Source organism: Durio zibethinus, chromosome 19 (assembly GCF_047325235.1).
Source record: "Durio zibethinus cultivar Kanyao isolate XHJ-2024 chromosome 19, ASM4732523v1, whole genome shotgun sequence".
NCBI classification, from domain to species: Eukaryota; Viridiplantae; Streptophyta; class Magnoliopsida; order Malvales; family Malvaceae; genus Durio; species Durio zibethinus.
In genome coordinates this window covers 21,563,359-21,576,266 of record NC_143180.1, presented here as the reverse complement: position 1 = coordinate 21,576,266, position 12,908 = coordinate 21,563,359, and the positions used below count along the sequence as shown (strand labels likewise).

Here is a 12,908-nt window from a genome sequence, read left to right as displayed (position 1 = left end):
ACATATTTAGGTGTCAAAAAAGGTTTGTGGTTAAAATATTTTTGGGTATCGATTTAGTATGTAATTTATTTGATATTGAAGCCCTATTTTGATATTACTAATAATCTTACATTCTTGATACTCGAAAATATTGTATAACCAAATGTAATAATTAAATAATCAAAAATAAAAATATGATTAATAATTTTCTTTCTTCTTAATCAAACGTCTTTATAAAAAATATGATTATAATGCAAATTTTCTGAAAGTTGGAAAGTTTGCATTTCTTAAGGGAATGATATATATTAATTCATATAGTGAATGATAAAACATTATGTTATACCTTGTGGGTGGAGTTTTTAATAAATAACCATTTATATTAAAATTAGCATCTAAGTTCCCTATGTATATGTGTGTGTATGTATTCCTTTGTTTTAGTTTAAAATTAGCATTTTAAACTTTATTTTATAAAAAATTCAAACTTTGCAATTTTAAATTATGGGAAGATATCAACTTGCACAAAAAAATTTTAAAACTTTTTTTAATTATTAATTTTAACAGATCTAAAGGATAAGATTAAATCATTTTAACATTTTAATTTTACATTGGTATAAGTTAATTCCTGTCCTTAATTCTTACTTACTGTTCAAAGACATTGACATTATAATACTTCTCTATTAATTAAATTGATTACAATTACTTAAATGTACACAAATAATGATCCTTCATATGAAAATGAAATAAATTTTTAATTTAAGAAATAAAAATAATTAACTAATTGCCGTGTATAGCAATTTCCCAAACCCTATTAGAGATATACTCCTAATTGGAGTTCAATTTGCAATGTAAATACAAAGTGAGGGAGGTGACGCAAAAACAAATTAATTAGATTTTAATCAATATATATATATATATATATATGTATAAACCAATTTTTTTACTGCTAAATCCAAAGCCTTCATCAAAACCCTTATAAGTCTCCAACTTACCTATTTTTTTCATTTGCCAACAAATTTCACATTTTCAAAATAAAACAACAAATACCTAGAAAATTTTAGTATAAATACCTATTTAAAAATATATTAATTTTATTTAAAAATTTTTTAAAATTTGTACATTAATATATTTATTAAATTAAAATTTATTCTACAGAATGATAGTAGAATTAGAGTGTCGATAAGTATTCCACTAAAATATATTTATTAAATTAAAAAATTAATTTTAAAATTAAATAAATTTGTGCCAACTCCCTTATCTCATTTTTAATTTTTAAAAATTTCATTATCAATTTATAAAATTATACCATCGTTTTTTAATTTTAAAATTTTCATTATCAATATATAAATTTATAGCTGATGCATGAAATGATAATCCTTAATTTATTACTTTCTTGCATTTTTGTCTACTATAGGAAGAAAAAATATTAGCCTTTTTTTTTCACATGCATGGTTTATGCGGTATTGCACTGTAGGTGACATATAAATAAAGTTTATTAAGTAAAATTTGTAAAGTTTTTTATTAAAAATAATTTAATAATAAAGTTAATAAAAAATCAAAATCAATAGATTGATAAAGTTCAAAGAGAAAATTAATAATATATATAATAATTATTGAAAATGATATTTATAATTCAAATTTGATTAATATTTATTTAATAATAGAAATTATGTTAAAATTTCTAGTAACAATACCTATTTAAAAAATCTATCAATTTTATTTTAAATTTTTCAAATTTTGCTCAATAATATATAATAAAATCTTTTAATTTATGCCATTTTGATTCCATCAAAGATACAATTCAATTAAAAATTGACAACTCACTTTTGGCTCATATTTCTTTTAAAGATCGGGCTATGTGCAATTCCTTGGGGTCTTGAAACCTTGAATTAAATGTATTGTGGTTAAGTAGTTTTGTTTAAACTATTGTAATGTTTAAAGTAATTGATGTTGTTTTTTGAAGTAGACTCGATCTACTGCTTTTTTGGATGAATAAAGACTTCCGACGTCTTCCTGCAATTGACATTGGCGCCGATTGAAATGTTTCAATGTTTTTGCTTTTTCTTTTCTTTTCCTTTCTTACGTTTTTTTACATATTTTTAATGTTTTCACTTTTCTCCCCTTATATTTTTAATCCTTTGGCTTTATCAACATCACTTTTCTTTTGTACTAAAAAATCTATGATGAAGAGAGATTTTTTATTCAAAGTCAGAACAGATTACACGTACATCAAAGATAACTTATATTAAATTTACATTGAATAGTGTTAGAATTAGTTACCTAGAATTTTGGTAGCTTTAAACTCAATAAATATATAATGGTAAGGTTGCACTTTGTTTTGACTTTCTATTAACAACAACTACTTATGTGTATTTCTACATTTGTTGAAATTGATAATAATCCTATATGCCATAAAATCAATTATAAATCATATTATTGTTATAATTTATAAAATTGTAACCAATATTATTATAAAATTATAATTCATACAATTTATACTATATATTTTTGTATCTAGTTGGTATTTTTGTTTTTATTGATACCACATAACGTAATAATTTATTTTACTATAAAAAAACTCTTTATTTAAGGTTGATTATTTTTAAATCAGATGCCTTCTAAAAAAATTATTTATTTTATGCTTTTATTTAAATATTCAATTTTAAATTGATTTTAATCTCGTTGATATAGTATCCAATCTAATAGTTGTTTTTAATCTCACCAAAATTAATCTTATCATCCATTCAAGTGAATCCTAAATGATTTTTAGTACACTAGAGATGTCAATCCTATCCAAATTTAATAAAAATTTAAGTTTTTATTTGAATGAAAATAAAAAAATATTAAATTTTAGAGATGAAAAGGAAGATGTGTATGATTTTAAAACTTTACTTGCAAAATTTCATTTAATGAATTTTAGTCTTTCCTATTTAGTGTTGATTGACTCTTGTGTATCCTCTCACCTATAATTTAATTAGCGCCATGAACATGTTAGAAATGAAAGGTCAAAATGAGAGGCCAAAAGAATTAGATAAGACTCCATATTGAATAAAAGATAGGTTTGAACCAAATTAAATGAATAAAAATTTATATAATTATATATTTAAGAATTGTTATTTATAAATTAATTTGACTGTTGGTTTATGGTCTATAAGGTTGGTACCGTCATTTAATAATTAAATATTTATATATATGTAGATGATAGAGCTTTTTAAACATTTATTAATTTTTATAAATATATTATTATAAAATACATGTCAATTTTTTAATTTTGTTTATAAAATTTATAAAATTTATGTTAGATAATTTTTAATTCATTAATTTGTCTATGTACTTAATTTTTTTAATTATGACCTAATGATATGTATTAATCTCAGAAACTCATTTATCGAGTTTAAAATTTTCAATGATGTATCATATAATTTTCATTCAAAAAAATTATCATGAAAATTTTATAACCCATACTTTTTATTAAAATAAGCATGAATTAAATTAGAATATTCATTTATTACAAAAAAAATAGAGAAATACCAATAATCAATATTTATGAGAGAATTTAAAATTTAATTCACTTAATTAAAATATTAGTATTTAAAATTTTTTTATGTTGTAATTCTTTTATAAAAAAAATCCAATGAAATTAATTTAAACATAAAAGACACGTCAGTATTGAAGTTGCATTTTTGCAATGAATGTTTCATAAAAAGTGAAATGGTATAAAATGGAAAGCTAGAGTTGACAACACCACTCAAGCTTTGCTCTGTTCTTTGTGGGTTGGAGACAGCCATTGCAATTGGGTTGGAATTACCTGCGATAAGGCTACAAGCATCACCAATCTAAGCCTTCTAGATTATGGGTCCGCACACAAAATAATGAAATAAAAATTTTATTAAATATAAAAAAATTATTAAATAAAAAAGAAAAAAATAATAAAAAGAGATGAATGCCATGTAGCACCCTAAAGAAAGGCCATACATTATCAAAATTTATTGTTTAGATACTTATTTAAGTTAATCATTTAAAAGTTATTTAAAACTTAAAAATGTATATTATTGGTTAATTTATAATTTTTTGAAAATTTTTTGATGCTTTTAAAAGACAATTTTATAAAATTGATCAATAATTGTTTATATATTCATCTAAATAGTTTAAATTAATCATTTAAAATTGTAGCGATTTGACAATATTTATCACACAAACATAACAAGTAGCGAAAATTAAACATAGAAAACTGAATCCAAAATCGAATCTATTTGTTGTGAACATCATAATTGGTGTGCATATATTTCCAAACATGAGTTTAGTTCATCCCAAGTTATGAATTATCAAAAATCTAAGAACTTACGACACGTTTGGTTTGTAAAATGAAATAAAGGAAGAATGAAATTTGTATTTTGTGAGAATAAAATGTAAAAGGAATAGAATATAATATATATTATGAAATTTGATAATTATAATAGAACAAAGGAGGAATTAGTATTAATATATTTGATTAGTTCAAAAAATATGATAGAATAAGTTCAAAGAATATGATTAGTTCATAGAGTATGTTTTTATGTAAATCATTGTAGAATTTTAACTCTTCTAGATAATATTGAATCTATAAAATGACTCAAATTTTGAACTCTTTAAATTTTAAAATTTAAACTTGAAATAATCTAATTTAATCACCAATTTTTATTGACTTGCCAATTTATCAGTCAAATTTGATATTTTTTTATATAGATATTTCTTATTGTCAAATAAATATTAATCAAAATTGAATGATAAATAATATTTTTTTATTTTTTTTACATTTTTATAAATGATATCCTTTGACCTATAATTCATTGTGCACCATGAACATGTTAAAAATGAGAAGCCAAAAGATTTGGATAAGATTCAATATTGAATAAAAGATCAACCTGAACCAAATTAAATGAATAAAAATTTATACATTTAAAATTATTATCTTATATATTGATTTCACTATTAATTTATAATTTGCATAGCTATCGCATCTTCATTTAATAATTTAATTATTATTTAATACAATTTGATGATAAAAATTTTAAATTTAACAAATAAAATTAAATGATTTGTATGCATATATTTGTATAATAATTAATCAATTCATTAATTTTTATAGATATTTTCTTAAAAAACGTATGTCAATTTTTTTAATTTTATTTATAAAATTAAAAATTTTTATATAAAATATTTAATTCTTTAATTTCTTTACATAATTTTTTATTTATGATCTAATTGTTTATAGTAATCTTATAAACTCATTTATAGAATTTAAAATTTGATTGATGTATAAGATATAATTTTCATTTAAAATAATTATCATGATTTTTTTTTAACATTTGATTAATAATAAGTGCAAATTAAAGCTAAAATTGTCCTTTAAACGTAGAAGACCAATAGTCATCATCTAACAAAATTAATTTAAACGTAAAAGACCCGTTGGTCATAAAATTATATTTTCCCACTTGATGTTGATGTTTCGTAGTGACAAAAATGCTCTTGTATTTTGCATAAATACCTGACCATGCTAGCCAATGTAATTTAGAACAATTAACAAAAGATTCTTTTTGAGCTATCCAAATCATGTCATCTTTCTTAATACCATTCAAAGTCATGTTCTTCCTCATACTTGTCCTGCTTCACTCTTCCTCTGTTTTTGCTTCTTCATCCTCCATTGCTGCACTTACAAGAGGAAAAGAAGCGGAAGCTCTTCTAAAATGGAAAGCTAGCCTTGACAACAACACCCGAACTTTGCTCTCTTCTTTGTGGGTTGGAGACAGCCATTGCAGTTGGGTTGGAATTACCTGCGACAAGGCTGAAAGCATCACCAATCTAAGCCTTCCAGATTATGGGTTGAAAGGTACACTTCATAGTCTTAAGTTCCTTTTCTTCCCTAACCTGATGAGGCTTAACCTTTGCAACAACTCACTGTATGGGCCCATTCCCTCACACATTGGGAACCTTTCCAAGCTCACCTTCCTTGACTTGTCATACAATAACCTTTCGGGGAATATTCCATCCGAAATTTGCTTATTGAAAGGTCTTGAGTTGATTTCCTTAGCAAGTAATGAGATCAGTGGTTCTATCCCCGCTTCCATAGGAAACTTGACCTACTTATCTGTTCTCCACCTCTATAGAAATATGTTTTTTGGATCGATACCTCAAGAAATAGGGATGCTTAAATCTCTCACTGACTTTGAGTTGAGTCATAATAATTTCTCTGGTTCAATCCCTGCTTTCATAAGAAACTTGACCAATTTATCCATTCTCTACCTTCACCATAATATGTTTTCTGGGTCCATACCTCAAGAGATAGGGATGCTTAAATCTCTCACTTACTTTGAGTTGGGTCGAAATAATTTCTCTGGTTCAATCCCTGCTTCAATAGGAAACTTGACTAGCTTATCCACTCTTCACCTCTATAAAAATATGTTTTGTGGGTCGATACCTCAAGAGATAGGGATGCTTAAATCTCTCACTTACTTTGAGTTGAGTCAAAATAATTTCTTTGGTTCAATCCCTCCTTCAATAGGAAACTTGACTAGCTTATCCATTCTTCACCTCTATCAAAATATGTTTTCTGGGTCGATACCTCAAGAGATAGGGATGCTTAAATCTCTTACAGAATTTGTATTGAGTCAAAATAATTTCTCTGGTTCAATACCGGCTTCCATAGGAAACATGTTGAAGCTTACGAAAATATTTCTTAGCTATAATAATTTATCAGGGCCAATTCCTTCAACGCTCGGCAATCTTACTCCTTTGGAAGCATTACAATTAGCACATAACCATCTCAGTGGTCCATTACCCAAAAATTTATGCAGGGGTGGACAACTCGCATATCTTTCGGTTATCAATAACAATTTGACGGGTCATATCCAACCAACTTTGAAAAATTGCAAAAGTTTATACAGAGTTAGGCTTGAAGGAAACAAATTTACAGGAAATATATCAGAAGCTTTTGCTGTGTATCCGAATTTGAATTATATTTCATTAAGCAACAACAGATTTTATGGTGAGCTTTCTCCGAAGTGGGGGCAATGTCATAATCTAACAAGCCTACAAATCTCCAATAACAACATTTCTGGAAAGATCCCACTAGAGTTGCAACATGCAACTCAGTTACAGGAACTCGAACTCTCTTCAAATCATCTTGTTGGTGAGATTCCCAAGGAATTAGGAGCATTGACATTGATGTTTCGTCTTCTGCTAAGTGGTAACCAACTTTCAGGCAAAATTCCACCAGAGATTGGAGTTCTTTCAAATCTACAACATCTTAACTTGGCATCAAACAATTTCAGTGGACCGATTCCTAATCAACTTGGAGACTGCTTAAAGTTATTGGACCTGAATTTGAGCAAGAATAAACTTGGAGAAAGCATTCCATTTTCAGTAAGCTATTTAAATGGTCTTGAAAATCTAGATTTAAGTCAGAATTTACTTACTGGGGAGATACCACAACAGCTTGCAAAATTACATTCCTTAGAAATGTTGGACCTTTCGCACAATATGCTGAATGGTTCCATCCCAAATTCTTTTAATGATTTGAAAAGCTTGACTGTTGTGAATATATCTTACAATCAATTAGAAGGCCTTATTCCTAATATTAAGGCATTTCATGAGGCTTCATTTGAGGCGTTAAGAAACAATAAAGGCCTATGTGGTAATGCCACAGGACTAATGCCTTGTGCTGTCGCTGCTTCTAGCAACGGTCATAGAAAAAGCTCCAAAGTCATCATTTTCATTGTGATTCCATTCTTTGGTCTTCTTTTTCTCTGTATCATGGTTGGAAGTATCCTTATTCTTTGCCAAAAGAACAGAACCAGAAAATCTGAGTCAATAGAGCCACAACTTGGAGAATTTTTCACATTGTGGGGATGTAATGGAAGAATACTCTACGAGAACATTATTGAAGCCACTGAAGATTTCAGCTCCAACAATTACATTGGTTCAGGAGGCTATGGAACTGTTTATAAAGCTGCGCTACCCATTGGTGAGGTGGTTGCTGTGAAGAAACTTCACCAATCTGAAGATAGCATGACTTCGAACAACTTGAAAGCCTTTGAAAGCGAGATTCATGCTTTATCAGAAATAAGGCATCGTAACATTGTGAAGCTGTATGGCTTTTGTTCACATCCAAAGAACTCATTTTTGGTTTATGAGTTTGTAGAAAGGGGAAGTTTGAGAAAGGTGTTAAGCAACAAGGATGAGGCAATGGAGTTGGATTGGGAGAAGAGGATAAATGTTGTAAAAGGAGTGGCCAATGCCTTGTCTTATATGCATCATGACCATTCACCACCAATAATTCATCGAGACATTTCCAGCAACAATGTTCTTCTGGATTTGGACTATGAGGCTCATGTTTCAGATTTCGGCACAGCTAGGCTTTTAAAGCCCGACTCTTCCAATTGGACTTCACTTGTTGGTACTTTCGGGTACATAGCTCCAGGTATTTATTAATATCTCTTTTTTTAAGATGCTTTAAATATGTCATCATTCAATTAAAAGTGTTAGTTTTGTGTGCAAATTGATGTGTTAAAACAAAGTGCAAGTAGTATTAAGATTGTAACTTTTCAAATTTAAGTATCAAAAAATTTTACTCTAATTCAAGTATCAAATGTGTAATTAATCTTTGAAGTTTAACACTTAAGATTGTAACTTTTCAAATTTAAGTATCAAAGAATTTTACTCTAATTCAAGTATCAAATGTGTAATTTATCTTTGAAGTTTAACACTTAATTTTTCAATATTTAATATATCAAACTGATGAACTAAATATAAAATCTTATTTAAACCTTTGAATTTCAATTTTCATGTAATCTTCTAAACATTCGCAATTTCTTTTCAACATTATTTTATAATCTTCTCAATATTCTTATATAATAGTGTATTTGATTAGATATATTTATTGCTTAATAGAGCACATTGATTAGAAATATTTCTTTAAGCAGAGTTGGCTTATACAATGAAAGTAGATGAGAGATGTGATGTTTACAGTTTTGGGGTACTAACAATGGAAATACTTATGGGGAGGTATCCTGGTGATTTGATTTCATGTTTGCCATCATCGTCATCAGCACCGGCATCAACTTCGACATCGATACCAAATGACAACCAACTGATTTTATTTAAAGATGTGATAGACCAACGCCTCTCACCACCGGTGAGGCAAGTTGCAAAGGATGTTGTCTCTACTACAAAGCTAGCATTTACATGCTTGAATGACAGACCCCAACTTCGGCCAACCATGCAACAAGTTGCTCAAGCTCTTACCCGTCAATCACTTCCTTTGCCCAATCCTTTCTCAATCATAAAATTAGGAGAATTATGGGATCATGAAGTCTGCAGTGGCTAATATTAAGGTGCTAACAATTTGAATAATAATTCTAAGTGCGTGTGTTTGCTTTCAATCTATTGCTTTCTCTCTTCTTTGTATTGAAATGTTTAAGCACTCTAGTAATAAAGCTTTTATAGTGAATCGGTTCTGATATAAATTAACTGTGTTTAAGCCTGTGATATAGAACAACTGTGTTTAAGCACTCAATTTGTATGTTTAAGATTTCCTATTTTTGAAATGCAACTAATGGCCAGACTTAGAATTTTGACTTTCAATATCAGGTGTAATAGTCTACTGTAGTATCGATTTGCTATAGTACTTTTGCTTTGGAATGTTACAGCAATTATAATATCACTTTTTTATTTGTTTGAACAAACAAAGAATACAATTGGTGTGCACACCAAATTACAATAAACACAACTTCACAAGATAACCTTTTGATTTTATTATTTACTGGCCATTTATTCTTATACACACTCATACACATTATTTCTCACAATTTCATCCTTCCAAACTTTCATCATTCACTATCTTTTAAATCATTCAAAATTTAATTATAATTGTATTGAGTATACTTAAAACGGAATTGAGTGACGATTTTGAAGAATATACCTTTAACTTGTACTTTTTTTTACTAAAATGCTAAAAATGTTGTTCTCAAATTTCTCAGATAAACTTTTATCTATTTTTTTATCCAATTGAAAACATAAAACATTATTCTTATTTAATTAAGTCTTGTTTTGCATGAAAACCACTAAAATTCATTATTTTTACCATATCAACAGTAATAATTATCTTTGTTAAATCAAATTTTGCATTGCAAAACATAAAAATTTAAGTTGAACTGTTGTTTACATAATATGTAATGAATGGCTCATATAATAGGTCATGTTAGCATCTAAAGAGCTTTTTTATTTTCATTATATGCTATGTAGATGTTGGCATCATAAAAAGAAATACGGCATATATGTTGATTTGGCAAGAAATAATATTATTTTTTGTAATTTTCATCGAAGAAAAAGAGCTTAATGAAACAAAATTATACTCAAATTGAATTAGACAAAAATAAATTTTTTAAGGACTTAATTAGATATAATTGAAGGATGGAGACTTATATGAAAATTTCATGTGGCTGACAAGTCATTGATGACATTGAATTTCAACCCTGTTGTTAGTCTTCTATTCAAATTTTGAAAAAAATAAAATTTGGTGATATGATAAGATAGTCTTTTACTCATGAAGAAAAGGGGAAGACTTGAGGATTTGAGTTCCAAGAAACAATGTACCGTTTGTTTGGAGGAGTTCTTGGTTGGAGACGAAGTTGCCTCGATGCCTTGCAGGCATATTTTCCATGATGATTGCATTGTTAATGTCATAACATATAGATCCAAAAATCTATAGCTAGACTTAACAAATGGAGTCACCACCAATCTTTTTTAACTAGGTGTGATTGGCTACCTAAGGAATCTATCATTTTAAGAAACTCCTAAGCTTGACTAAGGGTCCCTAAAAGAATAGGTTTGGCTCCACAAACCAGAATAGGGTTTGGGAGTTCGGTTACATATAAAGAAGGTTATAGCACCCCTCATGCCCATCCGAAGGATGGTGCCATATTATTTTAAATTTATCCTAGGGTCTTAATTATAATGGCTTCAAATTTATATGTTGAAGTATTGAAAACAATTCATAAGATTCTTCCATTAATCTGATAGAATTCTTAAAAATATTTTCTCACTTCAAGAGTATTCAAGAATCCCATTTATTTTCTTAAAAAGGCACTGTCGTTGGAAAAAAAAGTCTAATCATTTTTATTATTTTTTTTATTAAAAATATATCTAATTATTCCACCATTTGGGCCTATTTAGAAACTTTTTTTATTTATCTTTCTTTTTTGGATTTCTAAATTTCCCACCATTTGGGTCAATTCAGAAATATTTTCTGTTTCAGAATTTCTAAATTTTTCACCATTTGGGCCTTAGAAATTCTTTTTTTTTTTTGGAAAGAAAATAATATGAAAATTATTTTTCTTGAAATTTCATTTAAATTCTTCCACTATTTGAGACAAATTTAAAGAAATTTCTCACCTAGAGATTCTTAGGAATTTACCATTTGAAATTTCTAAGAATCTCATACTTGAATAATTGTCAAATTTTTTCAACCAAATTTTTTTTGTTTTTTTTGTTTGAAAATAAATATTAATTGTTGTTATTGAAACTTTATCTAAATTATTCCATCATTTAGGACAACTTTATAGAAAAATTCTCTCATAGGAATTTTATAGAAATTTATCATTTGAAATTTCTAAAAATTTCATCATTAGATAATTAATATTTATTCTCAAAAAATTATTTTATTATTTTATATTTTTGTTATTTTGTTATTTTTATTTTTCTAAAATTTAATCATGTAAAAATATTTTTAAAAAATTAAATAAAATAGAAATAAAAAAATATCTAAAACAAGAAACGACACGGCTTTAGTAGTTGCGGCACGACTCGGCTTCAAGGAGGAACAGTGGCTAGAAAAGGCATGGCTTGTGGCTTGGCTCGGCTCAAGCAAAGGACAGTGAAGCAGGTCACCAACAGGTCAACGTTATGGGTTGGGTCACCTGATTGCAAAACGCGCTGAACCCGGCTTAATAAAACACCCAAAATGACATCATTTTGAGATGGTATAAAAGCCCAAGTTCCAACCTTTTTCCTTCATATTTCTACTTCCCCCCTCTCTCTCTTCCCCTTTCTTTTCTCTCATTCTCTCTCTAGAAACCCCTAAGAATATCAATTGAATTCATCAAATTTTGAAAAATCTTACTAAAATCTGGGTTATTCATCGAAAGTTCACTGAAAAGTTCACCGGTTTCTAGAAAGCAGCTGTCAAAAATTGGGAAACTTGCCAGAATCTAGGAATGTGGTTGAAAAATCATCAGAAAATTCAATCGACACTAAAAAATTCACCAAAAAACTGGAAATTTTCTAGAAAAATTCCAGAAAAAGAAAACCTATTTTTTCTAAAAAATTTTCCCTAACAATCTTCAACATTTTCTAACTACTTTTCTGTCTTTCTACATATGTCTTGTTTCTATGTCTTTTTGGATTCTAATCAGTGGGTATTTATAAGCTTAATCAAAAGAATTTCTAATTAATCCTGACTCCTTATTTGATAAGGTTTTAGTATTATCAGAAAATAAAAAATCAATCTTTAGACAGACTGAATCCAACTCAACCCTACCAACCCCCAATTCATGGCAAAATTATTTTTTATTATTATTTTTAAACCTTTTTTTTATTTTAATCGTTATCTAACAAAAATTGATAAATAAAATAGATAAATAATAAAAAAAATATAAAATTATGAAAAGTAAAATAATAAAATGAATAACATAAATGAATGATAAATAAACTATTAAACTCTCAGGCTTGATCATTGACCCCATTGGACTAGGCCTAATTGATTTGGGCCTGGACTAAAATGGGTGTCTACAGCTGCCCTTCTTTACACATTTCCTGTGCAATAGAAATTGTGCAAAGATGTAGACAATCTACATATGATCAACCCCACACATTCTCTCACTTTTTTTCCCAAACAC

The 12,908-nt window shown here is 27.6% G+C and overlaps 1 protein-coding gene across 1 annotated transcript; it reads left to right on the top strand.

Annotated features, from left to right (window-relative positions):
- Positions 1–5,568: 5,568 nt before the first annotated feature.
- On the top strand, positions 5,569–9,340 carry LOC111309382 (uncharacterized). Its single transcript, XM_089748792.1, has 2 exons — positions 5,569–8,434; positions 8,937–9,340. Exons 1-2 carry the CDS (start codon positions 5,569–5,571, stop codon positions 9,338–9,340), a joined length of 3,270 nt encoding a protein of 1,089 aa, XP_089604918.1.
- The last annotated feature ends 3,568 nt before the right edge of the window (positions 9,341–12,908 follow it).

What these genes read in the sequence shown, in the direction of transcription:
- LOC111309382 (XM_089748792.1), top strand. Translation starts at nt 5,569, where the DNA reads ATGTCATCTTTCTTAATACCATTCAAAGTCATGTTCTTCCTCATACTT. An exon ending in TTTCGGGTACATAGCTCCAG is followed by an intron (nt 8,435 to 8,936) that starts GTATTTATTAAT and finishes TTCTTTAAGCAG; the next exon opens with AGTTGGCTTATACAATGAAA.